This window comes from Heterocephalus glaber, unplaced genomic scaffold, assembly GCF_053883595.1.
Source record: "Heterocephalus glaber isolate CG9 unplaced genomic scaffold, H.glaber_assembly_v1.0 deba00001538, whole genome shotgun sequence".
Taxonomy (NCBI): Eukaryota; Metazoa; Chordata; class Mammalia; order Rodentia; family Bathyergidae; genus Heterocephalus; species Heterocephalus glaber.
Genome location: NW_028258333.1, coordinates 4,214,799 through 4,237,931, shown reverse-complemented (window position 1 = coordinate 4,237,931; position 23,133 = coordinate 4,214,799). Strand labels below are relative to the sequence as shown.

General features: G+C 45.5%; 1 protein-coding gene across 1 annotated transcript in view; it reads right to left on the bottom strand.

Annotated features, from left to right (window-relative positions):
- The window catches only part of Trio (trio Rho guanine nucleotide exchange factor), a 314,560-nt gene that overhangs the window by 70,905 nt on the left and 220,522 nt on the right, over window positions 1–23,133 (bottom strand). The window contains 6 exon segments of the mRNA XM_004845192.4: window positions 3,063–3,306; window positions 13,952–14,051; window positions 14,641–14,783; window positions 17,878–17,979; window positions 20,090–20,280; window positions 21,313–21,424. Of these exon segments, the coding sequence (XP_004845249.2) occupies window positions 3,063–3,306; window positions 13,952–14,051; window positions 14,641–14,783; window positions 17,878–17,979; window positions 20,090–20,280; window positions 21,313–21,424 (892 nt within the window).

Here is a 23,133-nt window from a genome sequence, read left to right as displayed (position 1 = left end):
GCTCTACCTTCCACAAACGTACCCTGTGGAACGTTGGCGACAGATGGTTCTGTGTTGCAAAGCTTATTTCCATTTCAGCCACCACCACCTGGGCACTGTTGCTCTCAAGGGCCTGGCGTGTGTGTGAAGCTGAACGCTCCGAGGCCATCCTGCAGGGCAGCTCTTGGTTATGAGGACAGAAAAGACCAACAACAGAGACAGGGGCAGCATAAAGCACAGGGGTGTTTAGAATTGGCCTCACTGGAAATATACACATTTCTGATATTCCTGCTTACTTTCTGTGACAAGAATAAGTAAAAAGAAAAAAAAGTTTGATGAGTTGAGACAGTGGGAGGGAGATTACAGGGGATTATCCACAAAGCAGAAGCTTCTTTCCAAGGGAGTATGAGGAGATGGATGGCTTGCAGTGTGAGCTGCACCTCAGGCACTTCTAGGGTTCTGACACAAACTCCAAGCCCAGGGCCAGCCCTGGATTCTGAGGTCATGGCAGACAGAAAAACCACAGGCACAAATTAGACTGGTCGAGCACAATGACTTGCTGAATTCTTATTCTATTTTAGTATGGCCAGTGTCTGCTGAACTTGTGACTGAGATGCTCTGAGATAAAAGAACGGCAGTCAGAGCAGGAGCAGAGCTGTCCAATCCCAAGGCTGGCTGTCTACAAAGGGCATCTGGAGAGGAACTTTCAGACTGACAGCTGTATTTAACAGGGCTTGCTCGCTGGAGAAATCCTTTCTTGGTATTGACAGGGTTTGTAAGGGACAGAGGGTGACTATGAAGGACAGAGAGTGATTTTTTAGGTGCTACAACATCACAGAATGTTAAGAGACAAAACCAAAATGGTACACACAAACCCAACCTCCATCAGAATTTTTCAGGACAAAGTCAAGTGTGGTAAATATATAGTTCCTTCATCTTAGCTGGCCTGTCATTGTGAACACCAGGAAGTAAGAACACACCACAGGAAGGCACATACAAAAGAAAGTCTTTCAGAACAAGGGTTATTTGTAGCAAGCTCAAGTTCATCAGGGCTCCTCTGGAGGCTAGACTGCCTGGAGGAAAAAGTTCTGCTTGATTTTCAACTCAAACTCAAGGATTTAAAATACATTACGCAGCATCAGGTGCTCTGGCAGTAGGCTAAAGAGAGCCCAGGACAGCACAGATCTCTATGTGAACTCAAGCCCACGTCATGGGAAGTCTGACGCTGCACTCGACACACAGACAACTCTGCTAGAAATGAAGTTGGACCCCTCAGCTCTTGGCCAAACCCTAAGAATTCTCTGCCTTTCTCTTCAGATCCCAGGAGAAGTAAGTCCCGCTCTTCCTGTTTCTCACCGAGGTGATGGTAAGCTCATGTGTAGGCTTCCAGGGGTCTGGAGCACGGCGGGACCTATAACTAACGAGCCGAGTTCATCAGTAGCTGCACCCTGTGTGGCTGCATTTAGCTCTGGGGGTGACTAAGCCCGCAACTGGAGGACAGCCCCAGATTGTGTCATGATGAACAAAAGGAAGGCATCAAGGGAAAGTGATGGAAGCCCCTGAAATGCTCTAAAATTATGAAACAGAAAAGCAACTGAATATGACAGAGTATAGAGATGTTCTCTCAGGAAGGGAAACGAAGGGCCTACTCCAAATCTGGAAGCACTGCAAGAAAAGATGACGACAGTGCGGCCGAGTATACAAGCACGACCCACCCCGCACTTGCGGAGATGTGCCAGATCAGTGCTTCTTCAAAGGGCTTCAGGTCTCCAGTGGCAGTGAAGTAAGATGGACGATTAAGCCACACTATGCAATAAACATCTAATACAAGCTATACATATACACTCAAATTTCCTAGCAGTCGTATTGAAAAGTAAAAATGAGTACGTATTACTTTTCCATGGTACCAGGGATAGAAGCCACGGGGTTCACACGCTAGGTCAGTGCTCTACCAACGAGCTACCCCTCAGTCCATGAAATAGGCAATTTAATGATACATGTAGGCCATGCTATAAAATAAATTCCTTTCAACATGTAATGACTGTGAAAAGAGGACACAACCGTTCTCACACGAAACTCCAACGTGCTTCACATCTGCAGCACACCTCAATCCAGGTGAAGCACCTTCAAGGGCTCGGCAGCCACATCCTTCTTACGGCTGTCATGATGAGGCATTTGGGACAAAGATTCACATGCACTGTAGGAACCTGTCATTGTCCTGCTCCAATTATCTTCATCCAAAGGAGTCAACTAAGAATGCCAAATGCTAGGTTTTCTTTCCCCAAGATGCTCTGTTACACCAGTTGAAAAGCAGTTCTTCTACAAGAGCCTTTCTTGCAGCTGCCTCGCCCCATACCAAGTGCTGTCTGTTGTGCCTCACCTCTCCCTGCTGCATACCCTTTCCACGTGGGCAGCTGTGGAGTCTGGGACATCCTGAGATCCTTCTCTCTTCCTTTCCTTCCTTTTCCTTTCCCTTTCCTTTCTTCCTTCCTTTTCTTTCCTTCCTCTCTCCTTCCTTCTTTCTTTTTCTTTTCTTTTTTTTTTTTTGCAGTACCAGGGATTGAACTCAGGACCTTGTGCTTGCGAGGCAGGCATGGTGCCACTGAGCTAAATCCCGGCCCCTCTAAGACCCTTTCCTTAAAAGCTATAAAAATGGAGTGGTTAAACTCTCAGGGCTGCATGTTTGATTTCCCAGAATTTAATGCTAGCAAAAGAAAGAACCTGCACGAGAGAACCTGATTCAGGAGCACGGAGCACGCGCCCATCTCCCCTGCCTAGAACTTCCCTGCCTATCTTCTGCACACCTGGAGGAGGGCGGTGCCTTCTCCTTCTTCTCCAGGTGTGCGTGACACTGGCCCCCAAAGCAGCCCCTTTTTCTCATCTAAGCCGACATCACGTCTTATATGATCGCCTCGGGGAAATGAGGAGGTCACTTATATTTGTGACTATCAGGTGAAATCCTCATTCCCACTCAGCTCCTGACGGATCAGAAATGCCCAGCAAGCCAGTGGAGATGCACTGACTGTGCAACTGGTTCAGAGAATAACAGACAGCAGGCTCCACTGTCCTCTCCCTGGCCGTACCTTTGTGGTTGAAGATGCCCTCCATCTCCATGCTGCTTCTGGAGTGGGCGATACACAGAGAGCCGCAGGGGACCAGGCCTTCTGCTGCCGGGGACCGGTCAGTGGTGCGCACCAGGCACCAGTCAGGCTTGTCGTGCGGCCGCTCCAAAACCTCCACTGTCTGGCCGCGGCGGATGGTCAGCTCGTTGCTGTTACAGGCTGTGAAGTCGTGGATCACCACAGTCAGCTCACAGCCACCAGAGAGCTGAGGGGAAACAGGAAGAGGGACAGGTCAGCAAGCATGAGCCGCAGGGCTCCCGTTGTAGCACAGCTATGACTCAGGTTGGAACTCCACCGAGCACCCAAGAGAGTGGAGGCGGCGCCGCCCCTTGGTGCCCTCAGGATCCTTGTCGATGGCTATGCACTTTTTTAGGCTCCAACCTCGGGTTGTAATTTCCTAAGGGTTCACTGCCAGAATGTGGTGTGCTTTATCAGGAGCTTTTGTATCTCTTTGTACCTGAGACACTGTATCTTCCGCCTCCAAAAGCTCTCACTTTTTACTGACAGCAAGCTAATAAAAGCTGTTCAAATTGGACTTCTTAGATTATCGTGAAACATGATGATAAAATGAGGCAACACTCTACTGAGCCTTCCCGACACTGGGGTGTACGACTCCTTGGGCACCGAGGGTCAGGAGGGGTCCAAGGGCCAGCCTCAGGAGCAGCAGACTGAAAAGATGGCAGGCTGGGGACCCTGGAACATCTCTCCTCAGGGTCCTTTGAGGGCTTCCCCTTTGTGCACTTCATCACTGTATGACACAGCGATCCCCTAAGTAGCCTTTAAGGAGGATTTGTCAGTTTGCTGTAAGCTAAAAAAATGAGCATACAGCACCTTTTCAGGGAGGAGACAGAATGTCTCAGGCACAGAGAGACTGGGAAGCTCCTGTGACAAACGGAATCCCGTTCTGACAGAGGCTGGCTGGGTGTGCTGCTCCTGCCCCTCAGGCTATAGACTCCAGGCCTATTTCCTGCTTTTCCTAAGTCAGGCCTTCAACCTCAAGCTCCTTTCCCTTTCCTCACTATGCCCTCTCCCCTTTCCTGCCAAGCGATCCTCTGCGAGGAGCTCCATGACCTCTGCTGTGGTCTAGGCATGGCCTCCTGTGGCCGCGCCCTGGTGTGTCTTCCCCGGAGCGTATGCACACAAACTCCACCACCATCTCTCCTACATAGGAATTCTGTGACTGGCCCTGAGCCCAGGTTCTGTCCGTTTCCCCGCTATTCCTGAGGATGCGATTCCTGCTGGGTAATCCGGCACTCTTCCCTCTTCCTCCCATGTGGTGAGACCAGGACAGGACTCCCTATGCCCCCACTCCCAGCTGCTTCTCCTCCAGTGGTGCCTTGGGTGACACAGTCACCAGCAAGTCACCCGACCAATCTCACTCTTTCCCTCTGCCTCCAAATGCTGTCAGCTGGGTGACCTGTTGATGACTTCCTTCCCCTGTACACAAACCAATCGCTTCACTCGGGGGTTCTCCAGTGACCTCTTAAGTGGCCTCCCCGATTGACTCCACGCTTCCTTTCTTAGTCATCTGAACACTGCTGTAGGAGTGACTTTTTAAACATAGACCCTCCTACTGAAAACCTCCGGCACAGATTCCTTGGCACACGGTTCAGGGCTCCATCCGCCTCAGCAGGCTCATGTGCTCACAGCCAGAAGTGCACTTCTGCCACTTCTGAGATGGGTCCTGCATGCCGTAGCCCAGGCCATCCCTGTGCTCGAGAGCTCCCACCTCCCCAGTTTGTCTCCACACGCCCTGCCCCGTCTGTGCACTCGGGAAGCCTCTCCCACATCTGCTATCCCCAGCACTTTGTTTGGCAGCAATGGATGCTGCAATTTTGAAATGAGCAGTGTCTGCTCTCATCATCAGAGAGCAGGTCTGTGCCACTTTCCTGTGAATCTTCAGTGCCCGGATGATGGCAGAGTCAGGGCTGGCTGTGGTCCCTACAGAGAGCCCAGTGCCAACAATGGCAGGCACACTACTTGCCGATGCAGTACTGAAGAGCAGAATTCCCCTTAAAGCCTGCCCTGCATTCGGTACTTGCTTTGTACTTCAAGTATTCAGATACTTGCTGAAAATCATAAAACACTTGCTCTAATGATGCCTTTGACAAACAGAAGTGGAACCCAGCTTTTCCTCTGTAACTTTGGGGGCTAACTGTGCCCGTGTCCATCCGTCTGCACAGAATCCTGTTGTCCCTGTTGTCCCTGCCATCTGAAGGCTGCAGCAGTTCTGGGAACACAGTCCCTCTGGAGAGGAGTGGGGGAAGAGCAGCCCAGCCTCCGTTCTGAGTCCCCCAGACACAGCCAACACCTAGGGACTGGGAGTCTCTCCAGCAGCTGCCTGCGTCCCGGGCCACCGCCCACGCTGAGGACCGCCCGCCGCCCTTTGTCATGCTCTGCAATGCCAACTGTCCTCTTACTCTAACAGCCTGCCTCTTAAGTGCAAGTTCAGAGATGTAGAATAAGAAACACATGTCTTCTAGACAACCACAAAGAGCAAAACAAAACTCTTCCACCATAAAGGAGTGATGTCTACAAAACGAATCATCTTTGCTAGGCCATAAAGAAAATGTTCACAGATTTTTAATTCCCTTCTAAATCTTGCACACTTCTCTGTGGGGAAACCACGCTCATTTTTATACATGTCTCTGCACAAAGATGCTAATGCGGAAAGGCTTACGGTAGAGGGCCAGCCTGGAAAAGAATTTTCCTCACAGAACCCCATGTTAAGGAGTAGTTAATCCCTGTAACAAAGAGGAGCAAAGCTCCCAGTTCCAGGGCAAACAGGACCAGTCAGTGAACCCCACAGAGTCCAGCTTGCTGCAGCCGGAGATCTGCCCTTCCCAGGCCTCGGGCGCTGCTGCAGCTCCCCACGGCCTCCAGGGAGCTGTGCCGGCTTCCCTGACCTTTCCCCACCAGCCCCCAGCTTGGCCACGGGGAAGGACAGCACTCGTCTGGGGCCTTTGCTGCCTTTGTTCTCTGGGGTCTTACTTTTCAGACTGCCAAAAGCCAAGCGAGAGTTCTGCGGGTGGGGGAAGTGTGGGAAAGGGAGAGAGGGCTGCCCGAGAAGGAGAATTAAGTTAGAATTTGTTTCTGGCACTGATTTTTGTTAGCCCCTCAGAGTAACCAAAAATGATTGGAAACATCTGTGTACTCGACAGAGGAAAAGAAATAAAAATCAAGCTTGTTTCTGAAAAAAAAAAATCATGTATCAAATAAAAAAATTTTAAAGGTTTTCCAGAATTAAAAAACAATCCAGTAATAGAATAATATTTCAAATGGTGCTAAAATCATCACTGTAGAAAAACCTTCATATCTCTCAGTCAACTGGCTAGACCAGTAAGAAGAGATATGAATCACATCCACATCACTCAGGAAGGGTTAAGTGCATGTTTTTCCCAGAGAAGAGCTGTCCTGTGGATTTCCTTCTCAAGCTTCTTGCTACAAAACATCTCTTTTGTATAAGAAAGCAATACTAATCATCTCTTTTTAAGAAGAATTAAATTCCTAACTAAAAGTTCAGATGACATTACTGTATATCATTAAATATGAGGAAGTCTTACTCCTAGTGACACTTCAACACAGTGACCCAATTTCATTTGACAGTTACTATTTCATTTCTCTGGTTTAAAAATTTACTTTTCTTTTACAGCCATAGTTTGTGAAAGTTTTCACAGTATAGTATCTTTTTCACTTTTATATATTTTATAGACTTCTATCATGGACCCCCTACCACACACATTTAGTTGAAGAACACGACTTATTCCATGACTCACATTAACACTGGTGAACTCACATCCAAAGATAGATTTTTAAAAACCTTTTGACTTTTCACCTTTAAAATATTCACTTGGTGACCAATAAGAATGGCCATAAGATGGTAATAAATGGACCATGGGCCACAGATACCACCAGGCATGTTGCGGTGGATTAACTAATGGTCAGCTTGGAATGCCCAGCTGAACCGAATCAGTGTGGTCTGGGCGTGGAAGGCCCGCCTGAGGATTGTTACCAGCAGCGTAAGAGAGACCTGGAGGGAGAGACTAGGGGCTGTTGATTTTCTAGGAGAAGCCTGCTGCGGCTGGTTTTCCTGATGAGAACTTGGCTGTTCTCACCAGAGGAGGAGCTTGAGTCCTCGCTGTCGCTGGGAGTGGCTGCTGTTCTCGTCAGGGGAGCTCTGATCTTCACCATGAGAGTCACTTCCTGGCTCCAATGTGGATCCCTCAGCTTGGTGGCACAAATCCTTCACCCCACTGTCGCAGGTTTTCTGGCTTCCACCACTGGCCTTTGGGCCTTCTGGGTGCAGATCCTCGATATGGACAAGCGTGAGACACTGCCGTGGGCTCCAGGCCACTGGTTGGACTCATGGAGGACACTGCCTTGGACTCTAGGCCTTCGGCTGGACTTGTGTGGGACATTGCTGTGGGATCCAGGGCCCTGGCTGGATTCTTTGGGCCTCTAGTGTAATCTCTTGTACTCTTCCGCATTTGACTTTCTGGGTGAATATTATAAAATAATCCTATAAATTATGTGTCCTATACTAAATCTATTTCCTTGCAAAACCCTGACTACAAAGATGTGTTTCCTAGAGAGACTATACCACTGCCCTAGATACATGGATAATTACCACAACCAAATCGGGGTTCCTCTGCCTGGATTCTCTTGGAGAATGACTAAAAAGGACAATGTGCTGCTTCACATAAAATGAAATACTTGAAATACTCTGGTCACGGGCTTGTGAATCTTTAATACACAATTTCACTTTTTACATTTCAAAACAAAAACAAAACAAACCATGTCCTATGGTTGCCTTGCCTCAACTTACTAGCAATGTTAACTGGAACAGACCCTTGGCTGGGGACACCACGGGGTGGGCGTGGTCACAGCCCTCTCTTGCTCTTCACAGCACGCCACCCTGGTAAGCTATAAGTTACAAGACAGCATATTTCTTGACAGACAACAGCAAGCACATGGTTTAAATGAGCAAACTGAGATGAGTTCCGGACAGGTCTAAGGAGGAGGCACTGGCTCCCCGAGAGTGGTGTGGTGGGCGATGCAGTCCTCCTGCAAATGATGCTATTTCAAGAACCCACAGCCTGTGTGTTGGAGATCAACTGCAGGTGGTATCTGGCCAATTTTCTGAAAGCAATTCAGAAAGAAAGGGGGAATGTGGTCTAATAAAAGCCGTTTTTTCCCCTAAAGAACAAAGTGTATAAACCCTTATGAACAGTCATACCCTACAGCCTGCTACATCCAGTCATTCGGAAACCTCACAAAAGAGTCTTGTGGTTTCGTGAAGGTTTCACACAGAGTAAGCAAAAAAGATTACTTGGTTAAAGGGGATTAGAGTGTACAGCTCCATTACTGGCAATGGGCACAAAAAAGCCGACCATAGGCAGCCGGAATAATGCCCGGAACAAATGCAGCTCTGCCCCAGGTTCTCGGCCACTGCTGGGCAACCTCTGGGAGGCTGGGCTCATTAGCAGCTGTCTTACAGCACTGGGAACAGGCCTCCCGTGACCACACCAATGCCAATGCCAACGCCATAAGGCCAAGTTCAGGGAGAAGCGTTTACTAAGTTCTGCTGCTTGGAGTTTAAAAGCCGACTACTGCAAGGGGACACAGAGAAATCTGTGAGAACTTTAAAATGGCTACGATGGTAAATTGTGTTACAGGCTTTTACCAGAATAAAAAAAGCCCCAAAAACCTATGAGAAAAAAACTCTTTCAAAACCAGCAGTTAACCATTCCCCACATTTTATCTCCAAAAGAATTAGCGAGTGCAGTAGTTGGAGATGTTACTTACTTTGCTTTTCACTAACATAATCATACATTGGTTTTGTGATGTAAAAAGAATCCAGGAACACTTCCTTGAATGGGTTGCACACCATGAACTGGAACAGAATATTAGATTCAGAAAAGGCAAAATTTAAAAGAGACAACTAGATGTGCAGACTTTAAACGTAAAAGGGAAAATCAGAGCAAAGATAGCTCATGAGTTTCAGGCATCAAGTGTTTGCAGAAGCAGGTCTGGCCCATGCTGCCTTACTCCTCCCTCGGATACACTAGAGTGAGAGGTGTGGGGATGTACGTACGGGACAGGTCCTGTGGGCCACAGGGCGGCGTAGGAATTCAAACTCTGACCCTGTGCGGTGGAAAAAGGTCCTGCCTTGCATTTGTAGGCTCTGGAAAATAGGAAGGTTCCTAGGACAGTTTTACCCTAAGAAGCCTATTCACTGTTTTTCTCTGTAGAACTGATAGTAGCCAGTCGGCCTGGGCATCTTACCAGGAAGGAAGAGCCTCATTCACTTTTTTTTTGGTACCAGGGATCGAACTCAGGACCTTGTGCTTGCTAGGGCTAGGCAGGCGCAGAGCCACTGAGCTACATCCCCGGCCCAGTTTGTTACATTTTTAACCGAACTTAATTTTTCAAAAATCCACTTTTGTTTAGAACTGAAGTTTCCTATTTTAGCCTGGGGGATTTTGTTTTCTGACTAGGTGAAGTTACCAAAGACTATGTTCATTTAGAGTTTTATGAGAGTATTTTTAAAAGTCATCTAAGAAAGTACTACAAAAAAAGCATAATCATTTAGAAAAACAGAAAACAAAGATTAGCAAAAGAAGGAAACTAACACCACATGTAATCTACCACTGCACCTATTGTGAGGAAGGCTCGTGAGTAGTCATCAATACCTGTGGATGAATGAACCCACAACATGAATATTCCGAGACTGTACCTGTGGTCACACTACTAGGACCACAGCCACGCTCTGTGTCCACTCAATACAGTCTCTATGCTGCTGGGAGTCACTCATGTATACAAGGCCAGGCACACTGTTAAGCAATTTGCTCTCATGACAGCTTCTAGCTCCTAATGAACACAATTGGCTTCTAAATCCACTATCACCAAAAAATTAAAAAAATCTTCTGTGACCACAAGTGTCAAGAGAGAGGAGAGTGAGGCCGATACACACAGTAATCAGCAACAGCGGCAAAGAGGCTAGCCTAACAGAGAGGGACCGAGCAGGAAACATCAGTATCAAGAAGAGACAGCTAATGTTCTTGTAGGGCTCCAAACATGCTAGGTGCTGTGCTAAATGGCGACTCCTGTTTTAGTGCTCACAGCTCTGTCAGGGGAGTAGTATCATTACCCTCATTTATAGATGGGGAAACTGAGGCACAGAGTTGTTAAGTTGTTGTGCCCAGATCGCGAGGACCCCGATGACCACCAAGGAGCCGATTCCGATGCAAACACACGAGGGTCGTTTATTCAAGCTCAAGTAGGGACTCTCATCTGACACCGAGGCAGTGGGTCAAGATCGAGAGACCCGACTCTAAAACACCAGGGGTTTTTATAGAGGTTACAGCAGGGTGCAGGGTTTTCAAAAAGGCGCGGGGTTTCAAATCACACGCAAATCACACAATTGGCTAGCATTTAGCAAGTTTTGAAAGTTTAAACCTGATTGGCTGTGCCTTGCACGCTGAACTGCAAACAGTTGCTCAAGTCATCGAAAAGAACATCTGGGATACTGGGGTATTGGGGTAACTACTGATTAGCTGTTGCAAGCCCTCGGGAAGAGCATCTGGGACATTGGGGTAACTACTGATTAGCCGTTGCTAGGGCTGTTGCTAGGGGACTGTTGAACATTATCACAAGCAGGTGGTCAAAGTACATCTTGTGGTTTTTCTTGGAACTGGAGTTTATGTCCAGGCCACCTTACTTTAAGATGGAGCCAAATTTTAAAATGGAGTCACTCAGGTCTTACAAAGTAATTCGCCCAAGACCAGCTGCGGAGGCTCAGCAGGTACACAGAGGCTAGAGGTCCGCTGGGGAGAGCACCCTTGTTTTTACCATCTGCTCTTCCGTGTGTGACCTACTCTCCACCACCTCTACATATACTCAGAGCACAGAAAGACCCACTGGGGTCTGGAGTACCGTCAGAGGGGATGAAAACCATGCCCCACCCGTGGGATGACCTAAGGGACTCAGTTTCGTGCTTCTGCGGGGGAAATCCACGGGAGATCCCGGAGACCAGGCACTCCGAGCGCACCACTGGGCCTAGCGCCTCTTTGTGCAGGGGAGGGACAGCTGAGTGCAGAACTGCGGTGTCCAGGCCCGGGCTCAGCCTGCACCCAGTAGAGGCCACTGTGTGCCTTTCTGTGCCTGGGAGGGGACTAAGGAGGGAGAATGCAGGGGTGTGGCACTTCCGCAGCAGGCGGGACCCAAGCCTTTTCACACATATATTTCCTTTCTTAAAACCATGAGTTGTGCTGTATTTTAAAGTGTACTGGAATTCACTACTTTACATACTACCTGGACTGCAGTTTACATATATCCAACCAAGTTCCGGCAGTGTAGAATGCCACATGACAAAAAAGGCTGACTTTTTAAATTACAGAGAGTCCATGTCCCCAACACAGTGCTGTAGCTTCATTAACGATCACCTATTTATTTAAAATCTGTGGATTCATGTTATGAGTGTAGGTGGAGTTCATGCACAGTATCGGTCTCTGCTGAATTTTTTTATTCACTAAAAATAAGACTTGCATTACTATGGGTCTTGCTCTGTCCATTTTGATTCCCATATTTTCTATTTTCCTTATAATATACATTTTAAATGATATAAATCAGACTAACAAGGTAAAGATTGGAAATTAAGTTTTTAAAACTGCTTCTTTAACATACTAAACATACTCAGGTACAGATTCAGTTATGGTATAAAATAACATGGCCTGGAAAGGACAGATGATTAAACCCACATTCTGGATCTGGCTCGTCCGGAGCCCCAGGGCTGGCTTAGCACTCCCCTCCCTGCCTCAGGGAGATGTGCTCAGCATGAGTGAGATAAGAATCTGGAAAGCTTTCCAATTCTTTGGAGCCTAAATTACATTTTCACAAGATCACTTTATCAGCTTAAATGCCATGCAAGAAACAGTGCCTAACACACTTTTGGAACAAAGGCCTGGCGTATTTTTAAACTGAGGTTCTCAAACAGGCCGTGTGCTCAGAGCACCCCGTGCAGCCTGCTGACACTGCTCCGGAAGGAGGTGTCTCCAGAGCCCCTCCTGAACACACTCATGTCCTAACCTTTTGTGTCTCTGAGAATCACTAACATCCCTGGCAGGTAACTCTTTCCCTCAGAATTCTCCAAGTGGCTGAGTCAAAACACCCCCACCCAGATTCTGAAATGGAACCAAATTCCACGATAACGACTAACTCAGAACAGACATCATACATTAAGTCGGCCAGGCTGAATGTTGTTAAGTAACTTCCCTCTCCAGACGCATCTGCCCAAATCATCAGGGGCTGCTTACGCTGAAATATGCAGGGTGGAGGGAACCCTGAGACACACGAAAATTTCCTGTCACTGGACATAAGGGACTTGCTGGTTAAGCCTAACTGGAATTAAGATGTGTTATGTGTAAGTACCAACTTCCCATAATGAATGTAATCATTAAGTACAGTGGACCCTGACTTAACGAACTCACTTGTTCTCGAGGGCTGGTTGTAACTCAGGTTGGTCAACTGAAGGCTCAGACTCCTCTACACAGCCTTCAAAGTCTCTCTCCTATACACAGGCTGATCTCAGTGTCCTTAGAGAGACACTGGCCCAGGATTTCTCAGTTAACCCCACATAGGAAAGGATGTTGCAATGTTCCTTCCAGAACTCTTTAAGGGTTAAATCTTTATCTGAGACCATCTGGAAGCACAAGCGGCTGGCATTTAGGTCATAATTCAAGACTCTGTTCATAAGTTAAAATTAAAATTCCAGTTGTAACCCAAGTTGCTCATATGTCTGGCCAGTCTTAACAAGGGTCCACTGCACTGCAAGTATGTACTGACAAAAAAAAAAGCCTAATTCAGAGAAACAGTACATTTTACAAACTAACTGAAGAAAAAATGTAATTCTTTAAGTTTTAAAACATATTCCCTTCAATCATCTACTGACCCTGAAATGTTCTACTAGAGAAGGACAAAAAGGACAACAACTAAGAGAAAACCTTTCAAAAATAAAGAATCCATAAATGCAGGCAGTGTGGGGAGCAAATGCTCTTTCATTTTCCGAAGGTGTAATGGGTTCCCCCTCTGAACTCCAGAGGTACACATGGCTGTTCTAATCCCAAACCCCTGAGGGCTGAGAATCAATGATACCCAGTCAGCTCTATTACTGGAGGAATAGGTATCATCAGTTCTTTTTTAGACTTTAGAACCTGTTAAGGTTCTCTGGTCTCAGTGAAGGATATGAAGGGAAATGTAGATCACATATATTAAAACAAACAACGCAGAACATCATGACTTTCTGGAGCAGGAATGTTTATCCTGTACCACTGTATGTTGGAACTTGTTTTTTACACACACGGTATGTCACTTGTTTTTTAAGTTTTTACAGGGGTTTACAGCTAAGCATTTGCCTTGAGTCTCAGGGGAGATTTTGGATTTGGATTTCTGAGCAAAGTTAAACTGTTAAGACACTAAGGGGCCGGGGATTTAGCTCAGTGGTTTCGCTGCCTGCTGTGCAAGCACAAGGACCAGAGTTCAATCCCTGGTACCAAAAAAAAAAAAGACACCAAGGAATTCTGCAGATAGACTGAGTGCATTTTACATTGAGAGGGACAGGAACCTTAGAAGGGCAAACAGAAAGAGTGGAGCGATTTCCCTGAATCCTTAGGACTACAGTCTTCTCACCCTGCCCGCCAAAGTCTGCCCCGCCATGGGGCCTGGCACCACTCTAGGCACAGAGCAACCGTTTGAAAGTGCTGATGACACACTTTTATGTAGGGTCAGAAAAGATCAGCTTCAGCCAGAGGCTAGCTATGGAGGCTTCCCCAGAGGAGGCGGTGACGGCTCACCTTGTCGCTGTCCAGTGTGTTCTGAGACGTCCGGGAGGCGATGGAAATGGTATCAGGCTGGCTGCTGCCATCCCCTTGGCTGTCCAGGTCCTCTCCATCCCTGATGGTACAAAGAAACTGTAAATTCCTGATGCTGTAGGACTGGTGAAGATCATCTCTCAGTCACTGGAGAAGTAACAGATTTGCTAAAAGAAGTATGTATCAGTTGGTGACATTTCCTATAGCCAATGCTATATTAATGGTAATAAATTACTGTACTGAGTACAGGATTTTTTGCCAGGTACTCTGTGAAGAGTCTGAGATATATCATCACATTGAAGTCTCATCATAATAAAATGATAGGCTAATACTTGATAGGATTATTTCTATTTTAGAAATGAGAAAATCAAAATGTATAGATGCTTCATATCTTGTCCAAGATCCCATGCATATGCATCAAATATGTGGGGTGAAAAAGGGAAAATGAAGAGGGATTTGCACATAGTCTTTCATTTTCTTTAAGCCAGTGGAGCTTCTTGCCTTGACAAAGCGTTTTCAGTTTCATCACCAATGATGACATTATATGCGAAATGTATTTTAAAACACATCCAGCACCTCAAAATGCTTAAGAATCTCTGAAAAATGGTGAGTTAACATTGCCCCGTTCCCTCCCTATCAAAGAGTGTACTTATGGCAGCCCACACACTCACCTCCTGCCCTTCTGCCTGGTTGCTGGTGCTGTTTTGGGGATGTGAATGGGCTCCTTCAGGGCTCCTTTCAAGTGGATCGTCCTTTCCTGGATCACCTCACGGATGTGCTTTATCCAGTCCTGCTTGTTCTCGATACTGGAAGCCTAAACAGGGTGTTAACGAGTCACTCAGGATACAGCAGGGCTCTTTCCATCCCATCACGAGCCATGTCAATTCTCTCACCTTCCTTGAGTTTCCCATTTTCAAGAGAAAGCAACCCATGTTTTGTTTCATTTGCCGATTTTATATGTAAGAGTTTTATTTTATAGCATATGTTATACCAGATCTGACTATTAGAATAATTTATCATTCTCCAGCTGTAAGGCCTTTTAAGCAACGCTGGAGAAAAATCCAAAGCACAGTCACTTCCAAACCAAAATGTCACCGAGGCTGCACAGGCAGAGACTCTGTGTCGGTCGGTCGGTCGGTCGGTCGGTGGGTTGTCAACAGGAAAGTGAACGAAGCCCACGGCCCTGCCGCCTCATCTGCTGGTCTCCAGGGACAGCAGCTGCTGACCTTGTGGCCAGGCCTGGGCCCCAAGGTACAGCCTTCCATCTTGTCCCACAGGGACTCCGGGGAGGAGACCCACTGCCCTCCTCCCGTGATCGAGGAACGCAGGTGTGGGTGCATTAAGAACCGCACCCAACTGCCAACCAGCTAGGGCGGCTTCACCTCACTCCCATTACGACTCGGGGGAAATGTTCTCTGGAAACAGCGCAGAGAGGCGCTTAACACGCTTCTGTTGAACAAACACACATGGCATCATTTTTTCCACTTTGTTTTTTTGTTCTGCCTCAAAGGAGGATTTCTTTTTCTTTTTTATATGTTCTGTGCCTTACTAACGGTTTTCTCATTTCCTTATGGGAAACATCCACCTCTTATGATATAAGCCTAATTCCCTATAAATGATTAAAGTAATTGTCAGTGGGATCATAGATGAGATCATGAAGGGAGGGAGCCCAATATTTCTCAATGAGAATCTTGTTTCTGAAAAGAGAAAACCAAAGCCCCGGTTGGGAAAGAAATTAGAATTGGTAACTCTCCTTCTATATAAAGTGTATTAGCTGGAGGATGTGTCTTTAAAGTTATTTAGCGTCGCAAAACTGGGAAATAAATGAAGGGCCAAATTTTGGAAATCACAGATCTACTGGAATTTAAATGTCTGCTACAAATATTTGGAGATTAAATAGAGGGATATGAGAAAGAACATTTGGTAGAGTTTGGAAACAATTAAGGAAAACTGTTAATAAGAAATAAAAATTCCCATGCGAATTGATCACTGCACTTCAAAAGCATAATCAGAAATTCTAAGAGAAAGGTAACTCAACTAAAGTATCAACAAAGGTACCACTTGAATAAGAGAAGGCAATAATTTATTTCACACTCAGGGCAGTATCAAGCTTTACATGGGGACCTGGAAGCAAAGGTCTCCTTTCTAGACTACCCGAGATACTCATTATCTTGTACCGTCCTTACCACCACTGCCCCCCCACCCCGCCCCATGTCACTCCGTCCACGCCACACTCACCCCCCCACCAGCAGCTACATTAGCACCTACCAGCATCTCAGCGTCTACACCAGCTCCAGAATCTTCACGAACACCATCAAACCTCCGTCTGCACCAGGGCCAGCACTCGGACCAGCATCGTGAGCGTCAGCACCACCAGCACCAGCACCCACACGCTCACCACTGTCCACATCATTACCAACTGCACTCTCACTGCCATCTGTACTAGTCTTTCTACCATCAACCCACCGCCACCAAAATCTGCAGCACCAACCCACATCGTCATCCCAGCACCGCCTCCGCCGATGCTGATGGTGAAGTGAATGCCACAATACACTTGCACTCTCTGAAACAAACACACACACCTTTCCCTTCGACTCCTTGAAAGTCAGAGAAGTTATCTAAACTTCCGGAGAAATTTTTCAAGCGAAGCCTGCAGTAAGTCTTATAATTTAACTGCATTAAGAGCATTTTAGTATGTCCTAAATGAAAACAGTGCATATCTGGCACTATTTCTTAGCAGCACTTTTTGGCATCTGCCACTATGGTTCATCTGGATATGTTATGTAAACTGGAGTTTTAAGGTCCTTAGTAGACTTTCACTTATCTAAAATTTAGCTAGCAGTGCAATTCATACTTTACAGGGCTAACAAAGAACTAATAAGAACACCTTGGGTTGGTAATCATACCTTCATTGCAAAACAACCCATCGTTAACATGTGAGTAAAGACCTAAAAACCATAATGGCTTCCACAGCCAGTACTCGCTAAGAAGCAGGCTCTGAAGGAGTAATGTACAGCTCAACAACTCGGAGTTGCTGGAAATACTGAAGAGAGATTAAAAGGTATGCAAAAGACACCATAGCTCACATGCAAGTTCACACGTGAGTCCCATTATATTTCTGGCTTATTTCCAATATCCTACAAATCTTCAGCTACACCTTCCCCAAAACATCCTGAAGCCATTTACGGTCTATCCAGACAGCTTAAAAAGACAGTTCCATCTGTATTTTCTCAAACGTATAAGGAGGGAAGTATACAAGACACCTTTAAAGGTCTTTGTCATGGCCAGGGAGAGGTCAATATAGTCAAAGTCAAGTTAAAATCAAATGTTCAAAGACATTTTCCTCCCCAAAACACTAGATACCCCAAAGCATCCTCTGTGCCTTTGAACTTCACACACTGTCACTGATAATCATCTCCCTTTTTCCTTTGTCCCCAAACCAGAAAGCAAAAGAGCCAAGAACCCTGTAATGACTCTTGGCACAGTTAGCCTCAACTTCCTGCCAAAGGCCCTCATGAATATATCAGGTCTTTTCTCCCTTTGGAAACTCAAAGTTAAGTGTGTAATGAGAGTTGCTGGTTTGTATCTTATTCCCTTCATTCTTCAACTTCCTGCACAGCTTACAGATCAACTAATTCTTTCTAAGATTAGAATAATAGGAGAGATTTAAAAATGTCTTCTGTCATTTGCTTTTGGGAGGCAAATGAAACTTTAGCTCAAGTTATTTCATTACCAGAACACCAAAGTGCATTTATTCCAGTATTCTTTTTGTGGTAGTTACTAATCCCAATAGAAAACACACACAAACAAATTATGGAAACCCTCATGTTTCAACAACAAGAAAAACAGCACACATGGTGGTAATAAACTTTTCACACAGCACATCCCCCAGCTTTAAATGAACATACCTTAAGGACAATTTTATTATCTGAAGTTGGCGTCCTCCCCACCCATAGTGCAAATTTGCAAGGATCTCCTTCAACATGCTCTGTGACACCCAACTCTGAGGTCTAGATAAAAGACAATTATCTAATTAGGTGACAGTAAAATTCTGACAGGATACAGAACAAAGAAAACAGATTTTGGTTACTCGTCATACCAGGTTATTAGAACTAATTCCTTTGCATTAATAGGCAAACTTAGACCTCCTTTTAGTGAAATGAGGAAATTCTGTCCTTGAACCACATGTGATTGTTTTCTTCTTTCACATTCTTTGACTTCTACTGGAAATCCCAATGTAAGTCAAGAAGCAGAACAGCAGAGGAAGGAAATAAAAGATCTGAAAGGCTTATTGTAGATACCCAGAAAGTCAAGGGGTAACTGTTTCCAATCTTACCACCACAAAATGAGTCTTTGCTAGCTCCAAGAGGGCTGCTACCATGGATTTTCAGCATTACTGACAGACACAGTTTCACAGAAGGCAACGTTTTAACTCTTCAGTTATTTTCTATTTTTTTAATCAACAGCATTAACTTCTTGTATTTCACCAATAATTTTATGGGGTAAGAGACAAAGTCCCTCTCTGGGATACGTTTACAACACAGATGAGTGCAGACAGGGTTGACATATGCAGCCCCTCCTCCACACCAGCTTTACCTCCAATGCAGCCTCCCTCCTGCAAAGGAAGTGATTCAGAATCGCAACCTCTGAAGGTAGCCTCTGTGGGAATCTTAGCTTTTAAAAGATAAAATAAGTGAAGATGGATCAGCTTTTAAAACAGACTAACTTAGTCTCTAAGGGCAGATGAAATCCAGCTAGTGAAATTACTGGCCAACAATGCTGCATTTTTGCTTTCCAGTCAGAATGTGACCTAAAATGATGTCAGGTAACCTGCAATCCAAAGATGACCTCAAGCAGGATGTCAGCCAAAGAAATTGGTATGACAACTATTAGTTCAAACTCACAAATCTTATGTTATTATTGAGATGATTTCTATACTTGAGGGCATTTATAATTTTAGGAGCTTGATTAATATACAGATGCCATACACATGTTTAATGTGTAAGCTGTCCAAATTCCAAATATCAACCAATGTTTAAAAGAAATCTGCCATTGAACAACCCAATTTGTTGGCAGTTTTTATTCTTTTGCAGATGGTGACTTCTCCTTGGTCTCATCTAAGCTTCTCTTCCTCTGACCCTAGGCCCAATTCTGTGTGGATGGCCCTCCGAGGTGGCCCTAAGGACGATGGACACGCAGGGGACCTGCAGGACTCCCCTGGTGTTGGGCTTCTCTGAGGGTAGACGTGAGATTTCACAGAGGCCAGATGGGCTGGTCAGTGGTACCAGGTACATTTCTCCCACCTGAAGGACAACGGCAGGTTGAATAAGAATTGAAATGCATTACTGGATCTGCCAAGCACTCAAGGGAGCTATCTTTACATAGAGGGGGCTACAGATCTTTCAGATTTTACTTCTGCTTATACAGTCTCTAATAATACTTTATTATAAAAAATCCATAAATGTGTACATTTACCTTTTGTAAATTTATTTTTAATGAAAAAATCAAATTTCATCATCAAGAATTTACAGTAAAGCCAGGTGTGGTGGTGTATGCCTGTAATCCCCAGCACGTAGGAAGGTTGATGCAGGAGGATCGCCAAGTTTGAGGTCTACCTGGGCAACTTAGTGAGATGCTGTCTCAAAATAAAATTTTTTAAAGGGGCTAGAGATGTAGCTCAGTAACAGAGCACTTCTGGGTTGGATCCTTGTACCAAACAAAAAACAACAACAAAAAAAGCCTCAACAGTGAGCCACCCAGTAAGGCTGCTTGACTATATCCCAATGTCTATGGATTAAAAATTAATTACAATGATATGAGAGCTAAGTTGATGCACGTAGGCGTGTACAATTTAAATCACTCACAAAGTGTTTTCTTGTTCTACAGTTAAGACACTAAGCTATTTATGAAGATCAAATTTCTGGCTATGAAACTCCACCCTGCCCCCTAGTGAATTCAGGGCTGGCAGAGAATTTCACTAAAGATGGAAGACAATTCAGACACATTTCAGAATAGTTTGAGAGGTTAAACTGAAGACAACAAATGACGGTTTTTTTCCACCTACAAAAAGGTTGCAATTGTGTTATTTGTGAACTTAAAATTCTGAATGTCTATACTTACAAACAATTTGCTTTTGTAAAGGTACTTGCTTCTTCCACTGGAATCTTTTACTTCTTTACTAAATACTAAGGACATTTCAAAAAGGAAGAGATGCCGTTCTCGACCCTTTCGAATTAAGGTTTTTGGGTCCCACACTTGGAAGGACTCCTGCAGGATGAGCTCCCCCTGAGATTCAATGTTTTCATCGAAGCCTGCAACATGACAAAAGCAGGCAAATCAATGTAAAAGAAAACTGAAATAAATCAATAAAATATGATGCACAGGAAATTATTTCAACATTGGTAAGATGCTCATCAATTACCTCAATCAATTTACCAGCTGATTCTTGGAATCTGGTCTCTGAACCTCTAACCAACTACAAAGGACACAGTACAGTAATTCTTCCTAAGCACCATTTTCTATGTATTTTCCCTTGTTCAAACAAACAAAACAAAGCAGTGCTTCCTTGTAGCCCCAGCCCAGCTCAGCTGGCACTCACACCACCCGAGAGCTGGTTTTGGCCCCCACTTCTCTCCACTCCACACTCACTCATTCCCCCTGTAAGCACCTCCCACACTGCCCAAAGAGTCTTGATCCTCTTTGCTTTCTCAGCCTGAACACCCTTCCCAGACACTTTGCTCAGGTCCAAGCCTTTCCTCAAGGCCCTGTCTGGCCTGGCCTCTTGGAGACACCCTGGGCCAGCCATCCTCTGTGAGTCTGGGGCACTCTGGCCACGCACTACCTTCGTAACTGCTCCTCTCAATGTGGAAGTGGCCACCAGGGCTTAGCAGTGGTATCTGGGGCAGAGGCTGCTCACTGCCTCCCATGTTCATTCTCCTTTTCCACAGCAGAAGCTGCCTCTAAGGCCACTGCAAATAGGCACTCTATTTCCCAGCCCTCCTTGCAGGTAGGAGCAGCTAGATGCCCTGCTCTGGGCAAGTGAGGCAGGCACTGGGTACAGTGGCAGCATCTGCTCATCTAGGGGTTCCCTACCCACCTTCCTTCCCCACTTCTTCCTAGATGGATGTGATCCTAGATGTGATCCTAAACATCCTGAACCCAGCCAAACAGAACAACATCAGGATGGAGAGAAATAAGCTGGAACACAGACTAAGCCCTTGATGACATCATGAAGAGCTGCTGAACCCTCATGGTTTACATCAGAGAAAGAGAAACTGTTCTACATAACAGTGGAAAGTGGAAGCCATACAGATGCAAGTTAGGGGAGTGGAGAGTCCTGTTACCTTCCAGCATGCTGAGGTGCATGGCATCGTTGGCTCGCTTTGGCACGCTGAGCATCACCTCCAGGCCATCTTTAATTTCCCCCTTCCCTTCCTCACAGCAGGTGAGCAGCTCCTATGGAAGACCAACACTGTGATCCGGGCAGGACTGCAAAATGCGCCATCAACAAGATCTTCACAGAAATGAAAGAAATCTATGGAAACTCTTGGTTCCAAAGGTAAGCAGACTGGTCAACTGGACATCTCACTGAAAGTGAATTATGGCCTATTCAATGGATGGCAGGGTTTGTCCTGCTCAAATCAGGATATCAAAGTAAGCCAGATGTGGTCATTATTCAAGATGGAAGTGGTAGACCTATTAACTACCAAGAGTCAAAAACATTAAGCGAAAAAGATTAATTGGTACACGAATGCATAATCAGCTAGTGGTCACAGCTGATGGCCATGCCAGATCCAACAGTCATGCTGACCGCATGATCCCAGCATGGTTCTGCACTCTGGCGTCATCAATTCATTGCCCACCCAGTCACCCAGAACCCTGCAGCAGCAAGGGTAACATACACGAGCACCTTCCATTGCACACCTCTCCTGTGTGTGTGCAGGTTTAGGAGCGCTCTGAAGAGGCAATCACATGGGCCCAGAGAGACATCAGTGTGTGCATGTACAGGTCAGGGCTACTTAGGAGGAACACTGAAAAGATGACAGCAGGAAGAATAAGTCTACATTGTCATGAGCTCTCAGGTATTTCTTTTTTTCTTTTTTTGTTTTGTGGTACCAGGGATCAAACGCAGGACCTTGTGCTTGCGAGGCAGGTGCAGCGCCACTGAGCTATATCCCCAGTCCCTCTGAGGTATTTCTTACTGGGGTGTTAATGACTATGATCATTTAGAAATAGTAACAACGGGTTTGCGACCTGGTAATCAACAGAAGAGGGACAGAGTGCCTGTGGTCAACTCTGGCCTCAGGGTGGACAGTTTAGAGTAACTTGGTTATCTGACACCTTCACTCGTGACCAGGTGATGTTTGTCTACCACTCTGAGCAGCTCAGCAAAAACTGCTTTAAAAATGCAGTGTGCCGAGACTACCTTTGCTGGCAGAAAACCTTCCTGTTGGGGAGCTCCATGCAGCTCATTCATGTTCCCCTGAAGGACCTCTGGGCAGAATGAGGTAAAGTTCATACACTGAAGCTCTAGCTTAGTACAGCCACAGGTTAAAGACAAAATCCTTCAATCCTGAGGACACCAAAGAATAAACTGCCTTTGCAGAACTAGAAAGCAAAGGAAAAATCAGAATATAAACAAATTAGTTCCTTGACTTTTTACTTCATGCTCATAGCAAGGACAAGTACTTCTGCAGTCATGATCATAAAATCCCTTAATGAGACCTGCACATAAACGCACAGGAGGGAGGCTCAGGAGTAGGCGCTTGCCTAGCACGCACAAGGCTTGGAAAAGTACAAGTTTTCCCAGTACAGAAGTCTTATGATGACAGTATCACTTACACAAAAGGATGCAGTTCAAACTGTTCCTAGTTTTGTTTTGTTTTTTCTTATTAAAAAGAGGGGGCTAAAGAGTTTCAGGCACTCAATTCCATCTTCTGGATTTCTTTTACATCTAGAAATATACTGTAACCTATTTTAGTGCTTAGGATAGCACTTGGGACACAGCAGGATCATAAAATATTGTTACTGGGGTTAATGGCTGGTTTCAACATTCTAATGATTAATAAAATTCACCAGCCAAGGAAATGGTACAGTAAACATCACCAGACATAAGCTGCAGATCATCTATATATAGTAAAGAAAATTTGTATTGATGACACACA